This window comes from Protomyctophum parallelum (genome assembly GCF_964188405.1).
Source record: "Protomyctophum parallelum genome assembly, chromosome: 15".
NCBI lineage: Eukaryota > Metazoa > Chordata > Actinopteri > Myctophiformes > Myctophidae > Protomyctophum > Protomyctophum parallelum.
This window is the reverse complement of record NC_139710.1, coordinates 45404869-45432803: the sequence shown is the minus strand read 5'-3', so window position 1 is coordinate 45432803 and position 27935 is coordinate 45404869. Positions and strand designations below refer to the sequence as shown.

General features: G+C 39.2%; 1 protein-coding gene across 1 annotated transcript in view; it reads left to right on the top strand.

The window, feature by feature from the left end:
• The window catches only part of LOC310872610 (spermatid perinuclear RNA-binding protein-like), a 55509-nt gene that overhangs the window by 468 nt on the left and 27106 nt on the right, over positions 1-27935 (top strand). Inside the window, exons 2-5 of the mRNA XM_083784625.1 lie at positions 17013-17149; positions 20839-21101; positions 21987-22203; positions 23897-24041. Of these exons, the coding sequence (XP_083640751.1) occupies positions 17147-17149; positions 20839-21101; positions 21987-22203; positions 23897-24041 (628 nt within the window). The 5' untranslated portion in view covers positions 17013-17146. The remainder of the gene's footprint in view (positions 1-17012; positions 17150-20838; positions 21102-21986; positions 22204-23896; positions 24042-27935) is intronic.

Here is a 27935-nt window from a genome sequence, read left to right as displayed (position 1 = left end):
TGATGCTGATAAAACAATAACAAATCGGCCAAAACGGAACCACTTTTTTTGTTTTTGTTTGTTTTACAATTAGCCACTGCTTTATATGAAAAAGATCCCTGGGAGAGAAAAAAAAGGATATTATCATATAACACATTTTGTCCAGACCAGCAGTGTAGGTGTTCTGGCAAAATTAAGTTGCAAACTAGCACATCGTAACATTGTTTCTAAAGGTGCTTTTATAAATAGCCTACATTTTACTTACTTACTTACTAGTTACTATAATGTTGTGTTGTTGCAGCGCTAACGTTAATTGGACCGAGAGGGCACACTGGAAGTCTGGAAGTAAAGTATAAAGTGCAACCAAAGCTTGTTTTATAAAAATACACCACATCACATTAAACCGTTTCGAGTTAACAAATTAAGCTACCATTAAGCTAACACGTCTGCAGTCAAGATTCGTCCTATTTCCCATTCCAATAGTCCAAAAGTTGTGTTCAGTTGGAAGCAACAAATAGGCCTACGTGCTTTGAAATAAAATACAAACTATTAACACATCCAATTCACAGACTAAATTGTTCCTGTATCTACGTACGTTGAAAAACAAGGGCTCGTGCTGCATTGTGCCCACGGAATGTGTTTTGCATTATTTCCCATATTTGCCTAATCCTGATAAACATCATCTGTGTCAGATTTCAACATCGACACTGCAGAGTAAGCAGCATGGTGCACAGACTGTAGCAGGTGCTTCTGTCTATGGAATGTAAATAGAAACTGTAACCTGAAACTAATTTACCCAAGTCTCTTCGGGACAGGGCCAGCTGAAAGTGTTGACGAGAATGGGACCATTGACTTATAAATGGGGATCAAATGTGTGACATTTTATTTTCAATTAGTGTTATTAGGTCCTGTCTATAAGGAGTAGCCTGCAAAATGTTGTGAAGGCATGGACAACAGCAATGGCAAAATCTTGCAGCACAAGTTCTGTTTTGTTGTTATAGTTTCCACTTTTATGTGTAACTTTTGTTTTTGTGTTGTTTTTCTTGGTGTACATCCTCAGCTCTGTCAATTTGTTCAAGCATTTTCATGGTTGGAGCGTTGATGGTCCATGTTCCATGTTTTGGAATGCTAGCATGATATTGGACTCTTTTCATAGACATGTCATAGCAGGGTAAAGACAGTTGCAATTTATAATAATGATAATACATACAATTTATATAGTGCTTTTCAAGGTACTCAAAGTCGCTAGAAAAGAAAAATAACACTGTCACCGACAATAGTTATTATTGTAATTTGTTATTATAGTACACCTAAATCAAACAAACATATCAACTATTCATTTTATTTAATATCGCTGTAATACCTCTTTCATCTGTGAAAATGAGAAGTGAAACCAAAGCTGCTACCTCTCTATTAGTGTAATGCTTGATTCTGATGTCTCTTGCCTTTGATGTCAAAATCAGACATTGCATTTGCTGCAGATATTGTGATTACGTGAATATATTTAGGATTTTGAGAATTGCTTTCTCTAAGATGACAAGAAAGCTTGGCTTCAAATAAACTTGAGAGTTACGCCACCCAGGATATGAATCAATCTTGTATGAGCCAATTAACCAGCAATTAAAGGACATTTTCCAGCCAATCTGCCATGAGATGTGACATTTCCAAAAATATCATATAGTCAAAAAAAAATCCTTTCCATTTTGTCACTGTTCCATCCTGTGCACTACGTGACTCCAATTAAATCTCCCTGCTCCCTCATTGGCTGTGGAACTGAGGGTGGTTTAGTTACTGCCTTGGTTGTAAGGAAGAGCAGCTGCTAAGGTACAATCCATGAAACCCGAGCATAGAAACCCGAGCATAGTATTACCTTGCTTGTCTGATGCCATCAGCCAAGCCATCTCTTTTCTCTCTTTGCAACTGAATCTATTCGTCCTTATTCTTCTTTACCTACACCACCCCATGCATCAGGAGGGACTCGAGGGAGGAAGGACGTGCTAGCTCAAGTTCACATTGCACTTCTGTATAAAACCCAGAAAGTAGCCTCATTTAGAAACACTGACGACAACAGAAAAACGAATGCAGCTGCCTGTCTTTGACTTTGCACCCTTGGAATAAATGCCTTTCTATCCGGGAGACTGTTTTTATGAGCATCCCCAAGGGCCTTACTCCTCTCCGAGCCGTTTGATGTGCTCTGAAAACCGAAGCTTACGGATAGATGTATCCCTAGACCTGTGTGATGTTTGCATTATCATGCACCTGAGCAAACTGCAGCAGCTAGCAGTGTCAACCTTCATTTGGTAGTTCCCTTGTGGTGTTCCATAGAAGGTTCAGTGTTGGCTTGTGGGTTTTTGTTTTGCAATAATATGAAAGAAAGTATTTTGGTCGTTGCTGGTGTTGTCACACGACTCACACAAAGTGGCAGACGAGATAAATAGGCCCACAATATTGTTGTCAACCACAAGGAAAATCCTGCGACAGAACTGTCACTTCCTCTTAGATCTCCCGAACATATCTTTAAGTGCTGCACGGCTCATTGAAGGCAAGAACTCCTTGTTTGAAGAGAGAGAGAGAGAGCGCTCTATATATCAACAATTTCACAGGGACTGAAATATTAACATAGGCATTTCTGCGCTGGCAGCATAAAGGGATAGCTCTTGCTTCTTCTCTGCTGACACATTTGACAGTTAGTGTAGGGGAACCCAAGGTGAGGAACAGTTTGCAACTTTGCATGTATGGGAAATTGGTTTGTTATGGATAAATATAATTTCTTGGGTCAAAACCTGGTATTTGGCTGCCGCTGGACCGTGTATGAAATGCTAGAACACGTTTACTTTGAATTTGACACGACAAATACACTCACTCAGTGAGCGATTAAGTTATCCAGGATATTATATTATCCAGGAGCAGCAAAATATTCCTTTCTCAGCATGCGATAAGTTTGGAATGATCTGAGTGGAAGCACTGTGAATTCCTTCTGAGGAAGCTGAGGATGTAATTGAAGAACCCTGCATGCGTAATTAAAGACTGTGGAGCTGCTGCAAATGGCCCCTGGTGACCTAATAGAGAACTGAATGATGCAGAATAAATTTGAAGGAGCAATGACGATGTAATGGGTAAACTCCAACCCTCGGCTGGCCGACCAATAGTATTCTTCCTCGATCTTTATGGGTCTGGCCCTATAACAAATGTCAAAAAATTGGAGTTGATGTACATAGGCCAAATGCTTATAAAATAAATACAATTTAAATTATTTAAAAAATATGAAAAAAATAAGTTTAACATTGAGACAAATATATGATGACTTTTAACTAGCGATAACATTAAAACAGCAGAGGTATGTTTAGATTAAAAATGCCTTTAAAATATGTAAAATATTAGGTTTTTAATAATGTATTATGTTATTATATTTTGGGGAATGGGCAGCTATACTGCCGGTCAAGAATCAAGAGAATTCGTCACTACGTACTGGTACAAGCAGTGAAATGCACGGTCCCTCTTTTTGTCCCGTATTTCAGGTCAAACTTCTAAAGGCAATTGGCACTACATACAGCAACCGTCCAGAGTTTAAAAAAATGTTGAAAATTCATAACAAATCATTCGTGTGTATTCACTTTGCAACTGTGAACAAAATGTAGGCCCAAGTGGGCATTCATATCCTTTGAGTTGGTACTTGGTACGAATGATTATTGAAGTCCAATACTTTTTTTCCCTCATAAACTGTAATACTAATTAAACCTACAGTATCTCTTTGCACATATTTTATTTGACAGCAAGCATCTTCAGACTGTCTTGCACAAGTGATCCAGGTGGATCTTTTAAATGCCCAGGGAATGTTTTCTTGTTACTGGTACTATAAACATCTACAGCAAATTCTTGCTAAGTAGAGCATCAGTTTTCTCACTTATGGAGCACTTATTGGGCAAACATTTCTATGTTATGTAGATGAACTGATGAAGTACAAAAAAATTAAGAATTCTGTCTTAATCACATATTTTCTGACTAGTTTGAAATCTGCCATTAAATATCACAATTCCTCAGCAGTTTGCCCAACTGTTTCCACTACTTGCAGTAGGTCAAGAGTTAGAGCTTTCTGTGAATCTTTATTTTCTCTCTCTCTCTCTCTCTCTCTCTCTCTCTCTCTCTCTCTCTCTCTCTCTCTCTCTCTCTCTCTCTCTCTCTCTCTCTCTCTCTCTCTCTCTGGTAATTTGAAACTAAATTACAGGTGTCGTGACATGACATCACCCCTCATTGATGAGCACAAAGACGAGCAACATTTTCAATTGGTCGAAATTACTAGATACTTAGCACAGCAAGCACAGCTGGTAGTATATAACTGGCTTGAGTAATGCAAGAGGCTATAAGCAGAAGTGAAAATACATAGAACTTTGCAAAAGGTTCTAATTTAGCTTGGTTATATTTCTTCTCATTAAAATCCATGTAGTGAACAGTAACTAACATGGTGTGTGCCTGTGTAGCTTGATCCGTATATCTTTCCACTTTGAATTACAGGGTTCTGGGTTCGATACAGGTACTGCCCACTCAGCCTATGAGTAGTAGCATCAACAAAACTCTGAACAGTGCACAGAGGTCCAGTAGTACTATGGCAGACTTCCTCTGGGTAACTAAATAAATAAAACATACAGTGGAATTGTGTACAGGTAGAGTCAATTTTCCAAACGTAATGCAAACGTATATATTTCTCTTGGGGGGGACTGGGGGGGATTAGTCTTTCCCATTTGTAAGTGGCCAAGAGGTCAGATATACAGGGAGTACAGAATTGGACGATAATGGTCTAATTAACATTTGGATCTACAGTTGTACTAGAAACAAGAACCTCTCCCCCTTGAAAACATTTTTCATTCAAGAGGGTGGAGTTTACCAGGCTATGCTAACCAACCCACCCTCTTGCTTCACATTTGTCCTCCTTTTCCATCATTCTCAGTTTACTCCTTCCACTTCCTGGCACCAAACATTGCTGTGCAGGCACCTGCAATTAGCTATTATTACAATGGGACTTAAATATTGGACTGATATACTGTAGCAGAGTTCACAGTCACAAATGTATTTCTTAGTCTATGTCGATACTTTTTAATTGTCAGAATTCTTTAAATGCAGTCAAAAGGTGAAAATGTGAAAAAGAAACTGCACATTTAAAAGACAAATTGTGCCCAGAGGTTTGGAGAAATCAGTCCCTCGGCTGGTTAACAGAAATTTGGAGATGTCGACTACCACTAGTGACAGAATGGTTAAGAAGGATGGATTTTTCCCCCTTCTGTTTCTAGTAACGATACTGCTGCGGAACCGTACGTGAACTGTAACTAGAATGAGCTCGATTCCTGAGTCTGGATGGAAGAAGAGCATGCATCCAGAGTTACTCCTAATGAAATACATTAGTTCACTAGCTGTTGCTTCAAATAGGCCTCCACCTGAGTTGAATGGAGTTAGGAAATTGCCTCATGCCCCATAGAGGCAGTGGCTCATGGTGGCACAGAGAGGACATAAAAACGCACTCACCTCTAAAACATTGGTTTGGGTGATGTATGTATACAGTATAGGCAGTAGAACTTAATTCAGGCTTTTTGTAACTTGTTGTAGAGATATAATATTGGCTATGGTTTGCGTGAGCTCAATGGATTCAGACAATTCTCGTTATAAGACCCCCTGTTACCCTGTGGCTCGCTGTTTGCATTTGTATGAGCTCATCCAATTCAGTGGCTTATCTCTCGCCTAAAATAATTGACTGTGTTGCCCCACACTAGACGAATCCACGGAGGTGCGCCCTGGGCGCAGCCATTCCTAAGGTGTACCGTTAAACTGAGCTTTACACCTTAGCACTGATTAGCTACACCTGGCCTACAGGGCACTGCTCCATAGATTTGTCTATATTTTATATCATTTTTTAGATTGATCAGTGTATGAAATTCTTCTGTGTTGATACTTCTACAGTAGATGAGATGAGAGATGAGATGTACTTTATTATCCCCACAGTACATCGCAGTACATCAGTGTAGATACACCGTACAACTATAGGTTGTGTTTTTTGTCTTGAATTGCATACAATTGTGTCCAGGTACACATAACTGTTCACTCACTGCGATGCTCAAACCCCAAGATTCATGGGATGTGCTTGGAGAGGAGGATACTAACTGATTGCTTGTTCATTCATGCATGGGCACATGATGTCTCCATTACCTGGCCAAGCTAGACACAGTGAGAGCCAGCTGCCATAGACATGGCATGGGATGCCATTGTTCCTTACTCCTTTTAGCTGTTTTCAAAATGTGATGCTTTGTATGGTCCTGTTAATGTGAACCTTTTATTTTGAATAGATGCATGCATGCAACATTGTCACTCAGTCCATCATGAGGGGATTAATAAGGCTAGGTGGTGATGGTGGTTATTTGCAGAACACATTACTTTCCTCTATAGGCACATGTTCTTGTTGCATTCTCCCAACAGCTCTGAAAACATCCTGAATGTTGAGCTTATGGCAGTCAGTGTACTGGGTACACTATCATACAGTACAGTACAAGTACGGGCAAGTACAGGTCATGTCCTACTTGTCCACATGCCATGTTCACTTGCCCAAAAAGTATATTGTCCATTATAAAATTATAGGTCACATTTGAATTACTGTTCAATGTAACACCTCATTTATTTATGCCAAATTCCTAAATAGCTATGAATATGATTATGGGTTCACACTTGTTATTTTATTTTTTTAAGTGTTACTGTAGAAACGGTGACAACAGCACATTATAGGTACACAGTGTCAGTGCTCTTATTTTATATTCCACATGACAGACCAGAAGACGGAGCGCTCTGGCCACATTCAGGTTTTGTGTTTATAGACGGTTGCGTCTGCTCTCAAATGAGCACTTGCCCGGCCGGGTAACCCGAAAGCAAACCCCACCTGCCCGAAAGTTTCATTTACCTGCCAGAAGCAGGTGAGCAACCCTTGGTGTCAACGCCTGTATATATTTGACCATTTTCGATACAGTGCCAAGCTATGGCATGAAATGAAAGGTGCAATGTCTGTCACATCAGATGCAAAAGCTGAGATGTTTCTGTGGCTATACTAAGGCGGCAATTAATCGATTAACTATTACCAAATTATGCAAAAACTTAGACAATCAATTATGCCTTAGTTTTGGTAACGTGGCACTGGTTACTATTCGTGTTCTTTGAATCTGAAAATCGTTTTAGACTAAAATCTCTTGCTCATCTGATCTGACGTTCACAGCCTCGAGCCCAGGACCAACTTTCCCCACCTAGATATCTAGGGGTGAGGTTTGGGGTGGGTGGGGTGCAATAGGTACACTCTCTGGGCTCCATTAAGCAATTCATATAATATGACATATAATATTACAGTTTTATGAGCTGGGGGCGTGTTGTATGTCATATTGCAATTTTGGGCATGTTAAGAAGTGCTTTCGACACCCCGTGGATTGCGCAAAACATGGGTGTGTTTAAGGCGTGTTTGAGACGTACCCAATCAACATGTCCGTATTATTCTCTTTACCAGTCAGCTGATGTCACATACGGAATGCGCACTTTGGGGATCGTGGTATTACATTTCTTCAGGCTGGCACCATAGAAGACATGACATGACTTTGTCACATTTGGGTTAATTATTCCTATTGCACTGCATGCTGTCACCTTTATGCCTCAAAATAATTTGTTTCTATTGAAAAACACCAGTAAAATAACGTTTATTATATTTTATTTCATTCAAGTCATGATGAAGGAATGAGTTGACTGCTGCTGCTTAATGCTGTGCCTGTGGCCCCGATGGTATATAGTCTTCGCTCGTAGCATTTTATTGAAGAAGACTTGATCGGGTGTGATACAGCATATGAAAGCAAACTTCCCACGGATTATGGAGATGTTTTTATTTATTTTTAAGGTTGAGAAATGAAAGAATTATGGCCGTTTCTAATCTCAACATTTTACAAAAAAAAGACGCAAAAAGAGGCTGTTGCCATGTCTCATAGAAACAAGTAAATAGGTCTATAAAAATAAGCGCATATAACAGGGGTCTGTAACCTATTTTAAATGAAGTGCCATGTTTTTATTTTCTAGATAGTGAGTCTGCCATATCCAGATTAATTTTAATGACACCACATTAAAATAAAAAAACATATTTTGATTGTCCACAAATATAAAGTTCTTCCTTCTTTTTAAATATGTTCTTGCACATTGTTATAATGATCATTATATATATCCCCCTGCAGTCAGAGTTCATAGTTTTAATGAATGAATGTGATGCATTGTGAGCTGGTATAGATCTGCTATTTTCAAAAGTAATCTTGGAAAAATATAATTTAATTTTTGGATTAGCCGTCCTTAGTTGGGCAAATGCATTCATCTGGGGATCCTTGACATGGGAATGTGCTGTGTGAGGATCACTGGTTTAAACAACATTAGGAGAAAAGCCCAAATAACCACTTTAGAAACAAGAAAAGCAACCACAACTAGTCAACTACCAATATTTACAAGCAACTTTACAGAAAAAGAAGCCGCTTATAATAAACAGACATGGCAACACTCCAGCAGCCTCCCAGAGCCGCTCAAGTGTAAAATCAAACAGTGTTTTTTGCGTTTATGAGGTGGTCAGACCCACGTCTAATCGTTATGCGCGGAGTGTTTTTAGGTCAAGGGGCTTAATAGCAAATTGCGCAAAGCGAAAATAATTAACATATGGACACTCCCACAATGCTAAAATATTCAGGAACGCCGTATGCCATATGTGTGTGCGTTCAACACGGGCCGATATGCCTTTCATAATACGATTGTGCGCAGAGCGAGGGCAATTTATGTATTACCCCATTGTAAAACGGATCTTCAAAATGGCACCCTCTGTGTCAGCCAGGAAACACTACCCAGAAAGGGTGTATACTAGGCATTCTGAGCAGGTGTTACCCATGCATTCAATCACTGAGAGAGTGAAACTCGTCTGCTTATTTAGCCAAATCACGAATGTTTTTAATGGACATGTTAGTCAGGGCTGACTGAACATGTACAGGCAGTCGAGAACAAAGGGAGTCTACCAGCGCGCCTCAGCCTAATATGGCTAGGCCGGTGCGACACAGGAGCAGGGACAACAGTTGCTGAAGGCATAGATACTGGAGCAGCTCGGACAGTTAAATCATTTTACTCAGGTGTTAGTATAACAAGAAATGACTATGTTCACTGTTCAGGCAGTTATTACTAGGATCAGTTCTCTGAAGATGATACTGTCACCTAAAAAGTGCTAGCGTGTGACCTGAGACCAGGCAGAGTTCTTGTCAGGCATGGGATTCAGCCAACTGAAACACTTGCAAGAGTAATGTGGTGTACTTTCCAGTTATGGGGGATCTGCAATCTTATACTCAATCTTATAGGCTACTATCTTAACTCGTACTCTGGCCATGGTGGAGCTGTTGATCAAAATGATGATGTAACATAGTAGCATTTGATGCTGTCTGCACCGACATCCCTCAGTGCAAAATGAGTCTCGGCTGTGGTGAATCATGTGTGTTGCTCCCAAAGCTCCAGCAGTATCTGCGAGATTGTGTTAATCCACATCATCTGAGAGTAAATGGAATCACCCGAGACCCCCAGGGAAACCAATGTAGTGTTTGTGGAGACGAACATTCAACATCACACTTCACAACTTATTGGTGCAACCAAAACATGTAACATCACAGTGACAGCAAATATACTGTAGGCATGGGACTATATGAAAATGTCATGCCATAATTATTTAATGTAGTCAGGAAGTGAAACATTTTAAGCTATTTTTTTATAGTTTCATAGTACAGTTTTTTCGGAACATACATAAAATCACGGTGCAACTCCGTGTGGGGGTCCCCGTAACTTCCAGACCCACAGGAACGAGCCCTGGGTGCTGGCCCTGTTCCGGCGAGCCGCCCTGCGTCCGAAACAGTCGAGAAATGACAGTTACCGTGTGGGGGACACACAAAGCTCCGTATAGGAGTGGTTGCAACACTCAAAAAACTAAAACAAGAACAGATTTAGCAACACCCAGCAGGTATTAATAATTAGAGAAAACAAGACATTTATAGACCTCAACATAAGACTGCGTTCACATTCACGGTGTGCTACTGTACGTTCATGCCAAGTACAACGTTTTGAATTGAAGTATTCATGACTGGGTCATCGGTCAGTCTCTGCCAGTCATCAAAGTATTGCGTTCGGAATGCGACAAAAACACAAAATCTCCATGAATTCAAGGAGTGAACTACTCCTGCACTGCAGGAATCAATTCTGAAATTCAATTTAGGGTGCTTGATTTGAGTTGCAGGCTTGCAGCTGAGCGTTCTAGGTGCAGTGCAGAGCACAAATTGTAAATGTTACTAAAAGAGTTGATCATGTTCATGTAATTGTGGGAAGCCAAAATTGTGAACACGATTCAAATTTGATGAATTGTGCAGCTACAGCGAGGACTGCAGAATTAATGTACAAAATGTAAATAAAATAAGGATAAAAAATGTAATTTATTCTTCAAATGTAATAAATGCACAAATCTATTAATGCATTAATGTATGCCTAATTATTTTCATTACTTTTAACTTCAAGCTGATGTGTCATAACAAAGCAGCTGTTTTTAAGTGTGTTTAGAAACTATGTCAGCTTGGCTCAGCATGGCATCACAAATAGGCTTCTTTAGGGGCTGATTGTCCCAGCTGTGGCTTCCTGAGGGGGAAGTTGACTGTACTCAAATAGTCATGCAAATACTGTATCTGCTATCTGGTGAGGTTTAAGGACAGAGACTTCATGTGCCCATGAAGGTGGGGCTCCATGCAGAGACCTGACTCCAGATGGGTGGACTATCAAACCTTGATATCCTATTATTCCAGTACATTTTGGGTGAGACTGGTCAGTTTATCTACTGTACTCTTAAGTTGTCAGTCACTTCTGTAGAAATCTGGGAACCCTGGCATCTGCAAAACAAAGGGAAATCAGCACCCTCTTTTCCTAGTCTGTCTCGAGAGACTACTTCTGCAGGTAACCAACCACCATTTCATGGTACCCTCCACCATCCATTTGAAATTTAGGAAGTGGATGATAAAGTTTGTTTTCTGCCCTGTCTGTTTGCTCATGCAAGTCTGTCGAGTCTCCGGTCTCCAATTATCACTTCACCAGTCATGATCTCATCTCTAATGAAATGTGTGTTCATCAGCTTTGTCTGTGAAGAAACAACTTGTTAATTAAGAGCTGCTATGTCCCATCATCACTCAAGAAAAGCGGTCTCAAGTCTATAAAACATGAGGGGTGCTAATTAACATTTATTTTGGTATTATTTCACACCTTATTTTCACTTCCTATGGATGCAGTTATTGACATCATTGCTTTTTTTTGCAGCCCAGACTCTACAGTATATAGGCTCAGTATAGCCTAGGCCTCAGTCGATGTCTTCTTCCCACTTTTATCAACTCATTGACCCATGTTTTGGCTCAGGCTATAATAATAATGAACAGTTAAAACATTGTGGGAGATTACTATGGTATTTCTGAAAAGTAAACACAACCATGCATGTACCTATAAGCACAAGAGCTTCCTGTTTGAAATGTGTATATATACCATCCATGATGCCCCATCTGTTTTCCCTCCCAAAACAGCCATGTGCCCCTCCTATACAAGCTGTGTTCCACTTATATAACATTTTATAGTTGGTTTTACTGGCTTTACATGCATGCCTCTGAAAAACACAAACGCCACTTAAAGAGAACACAAGAAAATAAATAGCCTGTGTGTTTTCTATACTCTGCTCTGAATTGTCAAACTGTTTCACAACAGAAAGGTATATGAAGAATTTACTAAGGAGAAATGTTTCAAACAGAATAGTTTGTATTGTCCAAGCCTCACATCATGTTGTAGATTCAACAGTGACTCAGAGTCTACAACAGCAGTGGCTAGAAGGATGTCATCTGCTAACATAAAAGCCCAGCTCATAAAAGTTGCCTGCAGTAAAAATGACCTAAATAAACACAGCCTAAAATAAACCCCTCCCAGGCCCAGGGTTCACATAACCTTCCCCAAAATGGAGTACAGGGAAGGCTTTCAAATACTGTTGGCATTGTGGGGAGAGAAACCCTGACCTGAGTGATGTTTCCGTTTTAAATACAGGAGTTGAAACATGCGGTTTGAATGACTTTTACACAAAAAGTCATAAAACATCCTGAGTGCATACATTTTTAGTAGTACTGGCTGGTCCCAGTGGAAAATTAACCCGCCTTAACCCTGGCAGTAAAGAGTGATACAGGTTGTAGTCCTAAAAAGGCAGAATGAGTTTGCAATGGTTTTCAGTGCTTTATTTATTTATTTTACCATATTGGGATTTTTGATTAAATAAAGTCTTCACATTATGACATAAATGATACCCGTAGATATCTCAATCTCAAATCTGCAAACTTTGGAAGACAATCAGGAATGGAATATGAAAAATTGGACAGATCAGTTTGGTTTAATGACTAGAATAGAGATACTGTGTACTGATTTGCATGATGTTTGGACACAATCTGTAGGAGTAATATAAAAAATGTGTATTGCAAAAATCTGCCTCCTGGTGGCGCTTTAACAGGCCCCTTGAGCAACTCTTATTTTTTACTGATTAGACTATCACAATATTCACTCCTATGCAGTAATTGTGTTTTTCAATGAATGCTACATTTGTACAGCCTAACACTAATCAACTTTATTTCCTGTACTTAACTTTTCTTGTTGCGACTTGCAAGCATGTATCTTCATGATTGACATTTCACTATGTTTTTGGTTGGCAGAAAAAAACAGAACAAGAAATAGGATTTCATCGTTTCCCTTCTGGCTTTAACTAATTTTATTATTATTAAATGCATAATAAAACAGAGCATTTTGCTTGTAGTGTGGATGACAGGTTTTATTTTATCCGCATTGTCTTTTTACACCATGCTGTGCTAACCATCTGCCAGTACTGCAGTGCCATGGAAGTCCTTAAAAAGTCATTACTGTATTCATAATTATCGTCTCTCTTCCTTCAGGGATAAAGAGGTTATTAGAAAGCGAGTACTAGATAAGGACAATACAAATGGTGTAGTATAGTCTCTATTGTGTTACATGTTGTGACTGTGTCATGTACAGACTCAGTATGTATGTTGTCAATTCATCATGGGTATGTCTGCACTCTGCAGCATCTGCCACATTACAGTTACAGACCATAATTGTACTTTTTTGTAACTATGTACTGTATATAAATTACTAGGGTTGTTATACAGTAATGGGGATGTAGCTGTATAAAAAAATATATAAATAAGAATACAGACTACAGACCAAAAATGTATCAAAAATACTGCCAGAACGTACCGGCAGTAATACACAAGCAAGGAAACATGTTCTCTGTCATTGAGAACAAGGTCAAGGTGACAGAGAATCTAATTGATGCTCAACCTGGCCCCGCTGTGTCCCCTGGGATTTCATACAGGAGCAATGCGCACGCACGTGCACACAATTAGATCTACCTCTTGGGAGCAATTTGCTGCATTCCCAATAACTCTCGTGTAGTTTGACGCCATGAATAAATTCGGTAGCACTTTACAATAATGACCCGTTATAAAGCATTTATAAACGTTTATAAGCAGTTTGTAGACTATTAACAAATCATTATTAACCTGTTTGTTGACATTCGTAAATGATTATTAAAACCGTTATAACTATGGTTACAAATCATTTATAAGGTATTAGTAAGTAGTAAACTATTCATTAATAAGCCATTTATATACATCTGTAAATGATTATTAAATCATTTGTAATGACCCCATGATAAAGCATTTATAAACGTTTATAAGCAGTTTGTAGACTATTAACAAATCATTAACAACCTGCTTGTTTACATTTGTAAATGATTACTAAAACCTTTATAACAAATTTACAAATAATTTATAAAGTATTAGTAAGTAGTAAAACTATTCATGAATAAGCCATGTATAATACATCTGTAAATGATTATTAAATCATTTGTAACTGATGTTGTATAATATATACAAGCTATTTGTATATTTGGGAAATGTGTTTGTTCATGTTTAACATATACTTTGTAAAACATTCCTAAAATATCTATAAATCCTTAGTACATGTTATTAAGTGGAGGAGGACAGTCATACTCGGATACGAGTGACCGCCGATGATGATGAAAGTGACGACAGTTCATCATTTACAACTGTCTGTTAATGTTTGTTCATGTTTAACATAATGCTTTGTAAAACATTCCTAAAACATATATAAATCCTTAGTACATGTTATTAAGGTCCCTATAGTAAAGTGACGACAGTTCATAATTTACAACTGTCTGTTAATGTTTGTTCATGTTTAACATATGCTTTGTAAAACATTCCTAAAACATATATAAATCCTTAGTACATGTTATTAAGGTCCCTATAGTAAAGTGACGACAGTTCATAATTTACAACTGTCTGTTAATGTTTGTTCATGTTTAACATATGCTTTGTAAAACATTCCTAAAACATATATAAATCCTTAGTACATGTTATTAAGGTCCCTATAGTAAAGTGACGACAGTTCATAATTTACAACTGTCTGTTAATGTTTGTTCATGTTTAACCCTACATCATTTTATGTTGAAGATGTTGTGTTGCATTGTGGGTAATCCTCAGTACAGAGGAACTCCATACTGAGGGTCTCCTGTTTGCTCAGGGACAGGCACAAACAAATTAATTACAAACATCTAAGCTTCATATAAGTGGCCAGATATGCACTCATGTTTACATAGTGTTATTCAGTAACATTCGTTTTTGTATGACATGGTATCATATGACATTGTTTATTTAATTGTTTGAAAAACGGTTAGCATGTTAGCTAGCTGTTAGCACAGCTGTTAGCTGTGCTGTGTAGCCTGTGTTACATGAGAATTCACTGACACTCCATGTAAGTGAATTCTCAAAAACGAATGTCACTGAATAACACTATGTAAACATGAGTGCATATCTGGCCACTTATATGAAGCTTAGATGTTTGTAATTAATTTGTTTGTGCCTGAGCAAACAGGAGACCATCTTACCCTCAGTATGGAGTTCCTCTGTACTGAGGATTACCCACAATGCAACACAACATCTTCAACATAAAATTATGTAGGGTTCATAATTTACAACTGTCTGTTAATGTTTGTTCATGTTTAACCCTACATCATTTTATGTTGAAGATGTTGTGTTGCATTGTGGGTAATCCTCAGTACAGAGGAACTCCATACTGAGGGTAAGATGGTCTCCTGTTTTCTCAGGCACAAACAAATTAATTACAAACATCTATGCTTCATATAAGTGGCCAGATATGCACTCATGTTTACATAGTGTTATTCAGTAACATTCGTTTTTGAGAATTCACTTACATGAAGTGTCAGTGAATTCTCATGTAACACAGGCTACACAGCACAGCTAACAGCTGTGCTAACAGCTAGCTAACATGCTAACCGTTTTTCAAACAATTAAATAAACAATGTCATATGATACCATGACATACAAAAACGAATGTTACTGAATAACACTATGTAAACATGAGTGCATATCTGGCCACTTATATGAAGCATAGATGTTTGTAATTAATTTGTTTGTGCCTGAGCAAACAGGAGACCATCTTACCCTCAGTATGGAGTTCCTCTGTACTGAGGATTACCCACAATGCAACACAACATCTTCAACATAAAATTATGTTGGGTTAAACATGAACAAACATTAACAGACAGTTGTAAATGATGAACTGTCGTCACTTTACTATAGGGACCTTAATAACATGTACTAAGGATTTATATATGTTTTAGGAATGTTTTACAAAGCATATGTTAAACATGAACAAACATTAACAGACAGTTGTAAATTATGAACTGTCGTCACTTTACTATAGGGACCTTAATAACATGTACTAAGGATTTATATATGTTTTAGGAATGTTTTACAAAGCATATGTTAAACATGAACAAACATTAACAGACAGTTGTAAATTATGAACTGTCGTCACTTTACTATAGGGACCTTAATAACATGTACTAAGGATTTATATATGTTTTAGGAATGTTTTACAAAGCATATGTTAAACATGAACAAACATTAATAGACAGTTGTAAATGATGAACTGTCGTCACTTTCATCATCATCGGCGGTCACTCGTATCCGAGTATGACTGTCCTCCTCCACTTAATAACATGTACTAAGGATTTATAGATATTTTAGGAATGTTTTACAAAGTATATGTTAAACATGAACAAACACATTTCCCAAATATACAAATAGCTTGTATATATTATATAACATCAGTTACAAATGATTTACAGATGTATTATACATGGCTTATTCATGAATAGTTTTACTACTTACTAATACTTTATAAATTATTTGTAAATTTGTTATAAAGGTTTTAGTAATCATTTACAAATGTAAACAAGCAGGTTGTTAATGATTTGTTAATAGTCTACAAACTGCTTATAAACGTTTATAAATGCTTTATCATGGGGTCATTATAAATGATTTAATAATAATTTACAGATGTATATAAATGGCTTATTAATTAATAGTTTACTACTTACTAATACCTTATAAATGATTTGTAACCATAGTTATAACGGTTTTAATAATCATTTACGAATGTCAACAAACAGGTTAATAATGATTTGTTAATAGTCTACAAACTGCTTATAAACGTTTATAAATGCTTTATAACGGGTCATTATTGTAAAGTGCTACCATAAATTCAATCATAATTTATTCCTTTTAGCAAAGTATCTCTTAGGACAATTTTTCAAAGAAAGCTAAATTAAAACTGGAAAGAGAAAGTTTAGATTATACCATCTAATATGCAATATGTCCTAGAGTGTTTAAAAAAAAAAAGAAACAGCAGCCAAATATCAGAACAATACACATTAGGCATAACAAATCTACCCGAATCAATGTCTTGAATTATGTACAAATGATTCTGAATAGAAATATGTAGACGTTTTTGTTTGTTTGCTTTCCTTCAAACCTTAGTCTTCCTTTTATTCACAGGCAGAGAATCTCATCTCTACACTAGACCTGAGAAGCCGACTGACAAGCTAGAGTTGACTGCATGAAGAGGTGGAGTCAGGGGACCACGGTCCTGCATTAGACCCCTCCCACTGACACGCCCATCCACCACAGACATGGTGAGTTTGCTGTCAATGTTGGTGGTCTAATTAAGTTCCATGTTTATCTGTGTGCTTCCCCTTTCAGTAAAAAAGAAAGAATAATTATATATATATATATATCTGACACATGCAAGGCTGACTGGTCATTATTTTTATTCTGTTCTGTTCCATTGCATTTCTTATGTTATGCTTATGTTACGTGAATAAATTATATTTCTTTCTTTCTTTCTATATTTCTTGTTAAGTAAAGGCCTATTCATACTCCAATTTTAGGTGATAAGGTGACCAAAACAAAACAAGAAAGATGTGTTTGGGTGAGCGGTGAGTTGCTTACCACTGTGACGTGACGTCATGTTTTAGTTTACAGTGGTCACCTTATGAATAGGCCTTAACACATGCTTTAATCCAGTCAAAACTTAATACTGGGCCCAGGCCGTAGCGTAACGGTCTGGGCACCGGACTGGTGATCCAGTCGCGGTGTGCCGCGGGTTCGACTCCCGGACCCGACACGGCCTTTACCGCATGTCATCCCCCCATCTCTCTCCCGTTTCCTGTCAGCCTACTTTCTATCCCTTAAAAAATCAATAAAGGCGTAAGCCGCAAAAAAAAAATCTTAAAAAAAAAAAAAGAAAAAAAAAAAACTTAATACTGTATACTTCCATATTGTTTTATAAATTATGTTTTTCGTTGGTAGAAATCCTTTGAGTGTCTTTTATCGCTACTCTAACCATGGTATCGATGATCTGCTTTGATACCAAGTAGTAACTGTGTTCCAGGCAGGGCTCGACGCTTAGCATTTTTCCAAGTAGCACGTGTGCGCCTAAGTTGAAAAATCTAGTAGCACACAAATTATTTTAGGAGCACGATGAAAAATGATGTATTTTTAACCCCTCCTATATACAGCCTTTGTCCCCACACATCTCAAAATGAGCCATTGACAATCAACAGAGAAATTACGTCAAAATTCTGCTAAATATGACATAAATTAAACGCCATTGACATTGAAGGGAAAATGTATGTCATATGTAAACGAGCAAATCAGCTAACCAATCACAGGCAACAGGCATTCTGATTGGCCAGTATGAGATGATATCTGATGATGTATGATGACAAGAGCGCCCCTCACTTAACATGGGTGTGATTTTTCTTTAATGAAGTGATATGAGGTAGGGGTGGAAAATAATATGTCAAAATATTATATCACTATCTTTTCAGCAATTATCACAAAATAGTGATATTCATCATGATATCATTATGTTTGTTTTCATTATAATCTATATACCAGAGCTAGATAGATAATATGTTGCTCATGGATGGATAGACAGGCTATCCGTTTTTATCCTTCTGTTTTCTATCATGTTAGTGTGCCATCAGACAGTGCAGAGGCTGCTCGATGGTGAATTAGTATTGTAACATTCTCCTTGGCTTTGACTGACTGACTGATATTAATACGGTAATCCAGCCAGTTCGGTCATTCGCATTATCATTTATGCTGGGCACACGCTTTTGTAAGCAAACGCTAAGCAAGGGTTGTTTTTGATAAACATCAATCCGTCCACTCCATGTGTGTGTGTGTGTGTGCGCGCGCGTGCGTGCACGGCTGCACGCTGTTTCACCCGCGTTTGGTTAAAAGTAAGTTACGTTTGAACTTTGAGCATTACAAACAGACTTTGCAAATAACGTGTCGCCGTGTCGGGGTCCAAGCAATTCCTTCTGACTCTGTGCTATCATGCTAATGCTATCCCGCTGAGTTCGCTCTGACTTATTTTCTGTCTGCCGCTGCTGGGAAGAGCACGGAGCAGCAACACAGAGAGGGGAGGGGAGGGGAGGGGAGGGGAGGGGAGGGGCGGGGCGGGGCGGGGCGGGGCGGTGGGACCAAAGGGGACAGATCTTCAAATGAACACCGCATTGAGCCTCGACACGTTGTTAGCTTGTAGCTCTTCTCTTTTTGGCGAACGACACCGCCGTTCAGAAATATAAATTTAGGTATAGAACCACGACTATAGAATGTGCACTTGCTGTAGACAGAGACTTGTCTTTATCACGATTGAATGGTCAAATCCTGTAGTCGCACCTGTGCGACAAATTTAATTTTACAAGTCGCACGGTGATATTTTTAGTCGCAAATGCGAGTACCTAGTCGCACTGTCGAGCCCTGGTTCCAGGGCAATACAGGCTGGTTTGTCAGGCTCTACCTAATGTCTGTATCTGCACCCCCACTATTCTAATCTTGCATTTAGATCTTGTTAATGTTGTGTGTACGTGAGTGTTATGGCTATTGATCTTGCCCACACTCACTACTACAGATCTAGTGAATGCCCCCCAGCAGTGCGGCAGGAGATTAGCTAGGTCGTGATGGATGACCCTCGCATCTCCAGCACAAGCTCCCAAGACTCTGGCCTATGAATTATTAAAGCGCCATCATAAATAACTCACCGTAATGAGAGGTGCTTACACGCTGTAGGCAGAGAGAGGGAGAGAGAGGAAGGGTACAGCCAGAGTAACTGTATTTGGTTGCACACGGGTGTCGCACACTGAAAATTGCTGATCTACAAGCTCACAATTGCGTTGTGAGCTTGTCAGCTATTTTCAGCGTGCGACACAGTGGTGCGCATCTTCCGTAAATATAAATCACACATTAAGAAGTAGAAGACAGAAAAGCTTGAGAGAGCGAGAGAGGGAGATAGCTGTTTGACCTTGACTGAAAGCCTCACATGACGCTTGGCTTGGCATACACGGTCAGGCTTGAGAAAACAGGCACAGAGCCAATATTGCATGTCAGCTTTTTTCTTTTTTTTTTACCCCCACCCCTTGGAGAGATGGGCTTTGTCCTTAAGTACATGTCATAAATGTTAATGCCGAATAGTGCTGTAGTGCAGCCTGCATGTGGGACACTGCCCCCCTTTTCCACCGGGGTTGAACCAGTTCCGTTCTTTTCTCCCCGCCTAATTTTGAACCAAATAATTTTTTTCAGATCCCTAAAAGTTTGTTCGGAACTGTAAACAAACAATACTTCTTATGTGGATGTGTCACTATTCAGGTTGGAAGATGTGCATGTGATATAAACCAATAAAATAAAGAATTTTGGTGTAAAATAAAGGGGCTTTCGATTGGCACCAGCACTGGTCGCTTCAGGTGTTGCTGTCATTATGCAGTGTAGGATAAGTGTTTTCAGTCTGACATGCAATACCAGAAGCCAGCGTGTCCCATGTTTCTGCAGAGCGGAGGAAGTTGAGGAAATACAGCAACAAGCTTTGTGCCAAATTAACAATGTGCCATTGAAGATCAAAGAAACTGGCTTTGCGGTTGCAGTTGTGAGTCGACAGTAGGGCAGTTTTCAGTCAGGACTCAAATTGCTCCCCAATCATAGCAGGACCCTTATGCTTAAGTGAACATCATCAGTGAGGAAAGAACGTATCCCTTAAGCATCATTAATTGATGATTAATGATGGTTAATCTTGTTTTTTTCGCTAGTAGCCCTACTAGCCCATTGTAACCTTGCTTATAATAAGGTCATGGCCAAGGACAGTTTCTTATTGCTTCCAAATTACATTTGTGTCTATAATGTACACACACACACACACACACACACACACACACACACACACACACACACACACACACACACACACGCACAAATATATAGCACCCGTTTTCATTTTATTTTTTTGTACCAGTTATAAACAAAATTGCACTTTCAACCCCAGAGGTCGTTCAGGTCGTTTGCCAGCGATGACCGTCATGTCATGGCCAAGCACGCCAGTATCTACCCATCAACGGAGGAGCTGGATGCTGTGCAGACACTGGTGTCCACCGTGGAGAGTGCTCTCAAGAGGGTCTCTGATTGGATGGATAACCTCAACCATCCCTCAGAGAAGACCATCACCACCACCACCACCACCACCACCACCAACAGTGATAAAAATGACAGCGATGACCTTAAAGATGAAGAATCCCCTGGAAACACCAAGTATGTACCACTCATTTCATATTTTCTGTGTGATCGTTTATCTTGTCAAATTCTTAGCGATTATTCTATCGATTGCTGTTTCGATTAATCGAAGAATTGAGAATCAAGTTGTTTTTTTCAACAAATCTATGTGGGGAAAAATAACAATCTATTAGTATGATTAACCGTTTAAGCCCTATACTTCTCTGTATAAAAGTGTCGCTCAAAAATATAGGAAATAGCTAATCTACAACCTCTGCAGTGTGACAGGTTATGTACATTGGCTATTTTTGCTTTTATTAATACATTTTAACGTTTTCCCCAAAAATCGATATTTCTTTTTTTTTAATTGATTATCTATGATTTTGTTTTATCAATTACATTGATTAGTCTGTTCCACCCCTAAATACAACCTCAAATGATGTATGGAACCAATGTGTGTATACTTGCTCATTGTAATGCTCTGCAATTTCTGAAACGGTACCTGTAACAGCATCAAGCTCCTCCCAGACTGTAAATTGTTACATTTTAAATGTAATATAAATCTTTTGCATGATGTTACTGTTTGCGAAAGTTCAGTAGGAGCTTATTCCCAATGCTCATGCATTAGCATTGACACTCTTGGTGACGCAAGCACTACATTTTGACACTTCACGTCAGGAAATAACTAGATATGACTAGATATTCAGCTGAAATAGAATATCAAGGCAGTGGAATTTCAATTAAGTCAACAATGTTGCGATATATCACGCATAAGTGGAGGAGGAATCAAAAAATGACTTAGCTGTTAACAGTTAATAGCAGGTACATTAGGCTTACCTACCAGGTATTTTTTCATTTTCATTTTATCTATCATTTGGCTGGTGGAAAGTGCTAATTTCCCACCCTGAATGTCATTTCCTACAGTGCTGGGAGTGAGTCCGATTGTGGTGCTTCTCCATCTGCACCCACCCTCGAGCCTGAGAACTCGTCAGTGCTGTGTGGTGTGATGCGTGTAGGTCTTGTAGCCAAGGGCCTGCTGATCAAAGGTGACATGGACCTTGAATTGGTTCTAATGTGCAGAGAGAAGCCGACCAAGCTGCTGCTGTACACCATCAGTGCCAACCTGCCCCTGCAGATCCAGGTACACTCCACAATGCAAGCAAATGCAACCACTGATTCACAATGCAAGCAAATGCAACCACTGATTGTGTGTGTGTGTGTGTGTGTGTGTGTGTGTGTGTGTGTGTGTGTGTGTGTGTGTGTGTGTGTGTGTGTGTGTGTGTGTGTGTGTGTGTGTGTGTGTGTGTGTGTGTGTGTGTGTGTGTGTGTGTGTGTGTGTGTGTGTGTGTTGTAGTACATTTGTGTTACATACATTTAGACAGTCAACTTTATACAATACATTGTACAAGGCATCACAAACTGACTACTGTAATTCAGTAGCATGATATGTTTTTAGAGTAGACAGTCAAATTTACACAATTGCTCTACATATCATTGCTTTCAGTAGGAAATATATACTTTTTAAGGTTTTATCATAAACGAATTGCTGCATATTGTACTTAGTCATATGACAGTGTCATGTAAACTGATTCCTAAGCTCACAACAAAAAATTGTGACAAAAAAATAACTGCATTGAATGATCCATTGGATTTGGAACACATTTCCTGAAAAGTAACGAATGCATACAAGGTTTCTGCCCGGCAACAATATTGTGCAATGAGAATCAACAGTGGAAGAAGCTGTGTGACAGAGGATTAACATGTACGCCATCAGCTCACGACATCAGTGCACAATCAATAGTGGGGAGCACGAGGGCTCAATGTTACAGAGCCCCGACAACAAATGAAACATTTCCCATGACCGTGTATGGTGGAAGTGCTTGGTGGACACTTTCGAGAAATGGAAGCCTTTGATAAAAGATTGATTTATTTTATTTTTTCAAACAAAGATGAGTACAATATTTTCAGTGGAGGGAAGGAAGGTATCGTTACTGTTAGGAATAAACCTTGTATCTCTGTTTTCATACATTAATGCCTTTTTGTATACAAAAGTAGCAAAATTAGCCAATCTGCAAGCTCACAACACGTTGCATTGCAACCGTTTGTGAGCTTGTAGATGGCAATATTGGCAGTTTATTGGAAATGTCTGCCTATAGGAACGCCAGCTTGAAAGCCGTAAAGTCTGGCTTTGGGTTTTATAAATATTTATATTCTAAGAACAAGAATACAAATAAATGCTGCTTCCTCTCTAGCGCCCCCCCCCCCCTCCCCCAGAGTTAATTACCTGCCATAGCTACAGTGTGCGCTTCATCACCAGAAGCGGAATCCCTTTGAACCTCTCATTTCCTGGACCGAACTAGTGAAATTGTCAGGAAGAAGGGTGATGGATGGGGTCATCTCTCAAAGGGAAGATAGATGAAGATGCACTCGGAACAACACAGCTTTGAATGTGACATAAATCTTCGAAGAGAACAAGGAAATTGTGTGAAATGAGGGGCGCTTTTATCATCATACATCATCATATATGATACGCCCTCCCCCCATATGTTTTATACATGTTTGACATAATTTAAGTATTTAACCTTTTATATATTAGTGGAAGTCAAAGAAGCTCAGATTTCCCAAATTTTGAGTCATAGATTTGCTATTTCCATATAAAATGGAGTTATAGACGACAGGATGGTCCGAGATCCATATTAGAGCCACACTGTTTCCATGTAGATCCTGAGATCCACATGACATTATTGTTACTATTATTTTTAATACTATTATTAATGTATTATTATTATTACCTGTATTATTTGACTGTAGAATTGTACATCTCTACCTTGCAGACACTGACAGAGGACAAATATGATGTTCGGTCCCATGTGCCTGAGGCAGCCATCCTGGTCTTCAACACCAAAGATCCCAAACTCACATTGAAGATCACCCTCTCCTCCCTGGCCATGAGGGAGGATCACAGCACCACAGAACAAGGTACTCACTCACTGCTCTCCTTTGCACACCATACCTCTGCTCTTTCCTCTCTTCAGGACTGCTCGCCTCCCCATCTTACTTGACCTTTACATGACGACAGAGGACAGAGAGAGGAACGAGGATAAGGCTAAATGCATTGTGGTGGAGGGTTGCAGGAAAGTACAAAGGTATTAAAGAGATGTGAAACCAGAGAGAGAAGGATAGTTTAGCAAAAGACTGGTGAGATTGATACTGAGAGAGGTTGAAAGCTGAGAGGGGAGGTCGTTTGAATTGACGATCAGGGGGGAAAAAAGAGAGGGAAGGATATAGATCTGGGTCAAGTGTGGTAGAAAAAGCCCGCTAGGGATGTGCAGAGTTGGGATGGGTGTAACATGAGAGGCCCTTATCAGGTTTCTTCCTGTATCATCTCCTTTCTTTTTTTCTTTTTTACGAGGAAGCTAAGCCATCCACTCTGACTGGACCTTTGAGTGTTAAAGGTCCTTTAAGACTAGCCAACTGTTGTTCAGTTTCCTTTTTTTAAAGCAAAGTAAATCCCTTGAAACCATCAAAGTCATTAATTCCTTGGCTGAGGGGAAATCAAATCCTACATTTTGACCCGGAGTTTTAACCCACCATTCTTCCCTTTTATTCTGTCTGTCAAGAATGGAGGATTGGCATTAGTGCTTCCACTGTGATTCTATTTTTAAGAGAATGAAAAAAAAGGAAGGTGCAGTCAGACATAAATAGCCAGCATTATAGAACAGCTCGTCTCATTGTACAGTTTCCATTGGGATAGATTTGAAAAAAGCCTTCACTATGGGTAGAAAAATGGATTCAGCCCTGCAATACAGCACCATTCCCCCCCCCCAAAGCTGCATAAAGGACATGTCACAGGGGAGGGGGGATGGCTATCCTTTAGTATTTACAACCAGCACAAAAATATCCCCCCCCCCCCCCCAGTCTGTCTTGTTACATACAATGTGATGCTACAATACGCAAGGCTATCCTGCAACCGCTCTGCTGTGTAAAATAATATAAGAACACAATATTGACTGAGTGCCTACTGATAGTTTTCACTGTTATACACTCTTAAAAAGTCAAAGGACTTCAAGGAACCTACAATACAGGAGTTATTCTGATTGCAACATCAGGAGCACCCCTGAAGGTTTCTTGAAGAAAGCATTAGTAAAACTATTATGAACTCTAATGGTACTACCTTGAACTTCTTTAACTTTCATAACATTCTTTAAGGAACCATTAAGAGGTACTTTTTCTATTGAGGCTCCTTTTGGATCCTAGAAGAACCCCAATGAACCCCTAGGGTTTCTTTTTTAGAGTGTACCAACTGTAGCTATAGCCTCTGCTGATTGACTGTTGGTTTTGTTGCCATAGCTCCCCAGGTCAGCGTGCTGTGTGGATTGTCACATCTGTGAGGCCCTCCTGGCCCGCTGCCGACGAGGCTGCCCTGCACCCAGCGCAGGAAACCCCCCGGGTACAAGGGGCTTCCCCAACAAACCAAACAAATCAAACCACTCTCTCTCTCTGCCTCAAACATGCTCCTCTACCCCTTCCTCTTGTTGACTGGACTTATCCTTTCTGGGAGAACCTACGCTAGGGCTGCACAGTTAATCTGAAGATAATCAAACTTCCTGATTTTTATGCTTCACAACTTATTGTTTTATGTCCCACAATTATGCAATTATGCAATTTTGGAAGTTGGCAGTTGTTACATTTGGTCAGCTGTTGCATCTTGACCTTGTCCCCACACATGAGTTAATATCACCAGAACACTGTACAACCCATCTTCACATCTATCAGCCTCAATAAAATCACACAAATCATTACATTACATTAATTTGGCCAAAGATATGGCACTGATCAGCACAATGAGCAACAAACGCATTAAGAAAATTATAAATGCATATTGTCCAACAAAAATAATAATGACCAATTATTGTGATTACGGTAATTATAATCGGAATTACAACATTAATCAAAATTGTTGGGATTTTAGCCATAATCGTGCAGCCCTATCGTACGCCATGAAATTCTGGTCCATGTCCATTACCGAGCTAGAAATAAGGGCAAAATGACCACATTACCCAGCAGCCCTCCACATTCTATACCTGTATGTCATAATTATAGAGGCTTAATGACAATATTGGCTCAGAATGACATTCCATAATTTCATGTTGTAAAAGCAGTGGTATTAATTTTTTTGTTTATGGTCTGGTCACTAATCAAACATCCCCTAAGCAGATGATGTCAGGGAGCATTTAATGGGGACTGTCCTTTCATCTGTATGTGGTCCTGACATTTGAGTGATGGTTCCTTCATGGCCTGCCTCTGGATGATAACAATGGTACTAATGTATGTCCAAGTTATAACTTATTTGAATGGACTGGTGCCGATTACAAGTTCTAATAGGAAACAAAATGTAACAGACACAGTATAGGCCATCTGGGGGATCCAAAATGCTTCACAGCAGGGGTGTCAAAATTATATTAGGATAGTAGGCCGGATTAGTATAAATTCAATTTTGTGCATTCCGGATTACTACCGTCTGTCTCCCAATCCTGAAAGGCACGAATGCTGTCATAGTAATCTGTCTCATTACATAAAACATGATGGATAACATTCTTAGGCTACTGATTTCGGTTTAGGACTAAATAGGAATGTGCTGTTGTATACTATATATTTTATTTGTGCATGTCATACATTATCAGGTGTATAAAGGAGCTTTCCGCCTGCATCCAACATAATTTCAGTTAGGCAGATTTGTTTTTAAACATGATGGCTTCTATCATGTTTGATACGATGGCTTCTATTTTCACCATTTTTCAGGAATAGAATGCCTGCAGTTTCTATTAGCTTGGATTCCCCATTGATGTCACTGGTGGACGGGTTTCTGAACTGCCCACAGCCCTCCTATGAGACACAGACAGAGTAGAAAACAATGGTGGTATTTTATCATGATCATTAGTGAGGACCAATTATATGAAGATAGGTTGAAGTGGTGAAGAGGTCCTTTAATCACAATTTCACATGATACATTTTTTAATGGTTTGTGGTGTTATATGTAGCAGTTATTCATTGCATCTGACTTTGATACTCAGGTATCAGTTTGGTCAAAATAAATGAATGGTTAATTAATTATGATATTAATTATGATTAATTATTAGATTTCCTCAGTCAAGCTTTAAAAGCACTGAAGCAACGGTGTAACCGTGCACAGCTTCCCAACATGTGACCATAGATCACCATTATGTGGCAGTATATAATCAAGATAATGGGCAAAAGTCTGCAGAACTGGTACTGTATAGTGAATACAGGCTCAATTCAAGCACTGTCTGTAACAACTTTGTCGTTCAGGAACGCTGTAGTTCAGTTTCCCAGCGTAGCCTAGCTAATTGAAAGAAATGTTTGTGGATAGCCCCTCTGCTCAAGCAGCGGACTTCAGTGTGGCACTGTGGCAGGCTTACTGTAGGTGGCAAAATGTGTTGAAGAAAAAGGACATCGACTTGCTGACGGGTGAGTCCATTGGCTCTAATAAAATAAATGTTTTGATTACTACATTGGCCCTGTACATTTTCAGGCTTTTGCTACATAATGCCTAAGCACCCTCTACAAACTCCTCGGTGACATTCAAAGATGCATCAGCACACAAATAAATATTCCCAATTGAGCTTCATGAGTCATGTCGGTGCATATGGAGAAGGAAATAAAGGACTTCACTGGCTTCAGTGCCGCGTTGGCGTGCACTCCGTGCAGAGGTGAGATGACGCAAGTTGTGCCCTCAACGCAGTTGGTGCTTACCTGCTGTCTCCATATTCACACAGCTGGCAGCTTCGCAGTGCGGCAGAGTAGAGGGGGAGAGAGAAAGCAGCTGCCACACACGGAAAGATAATAAATGGA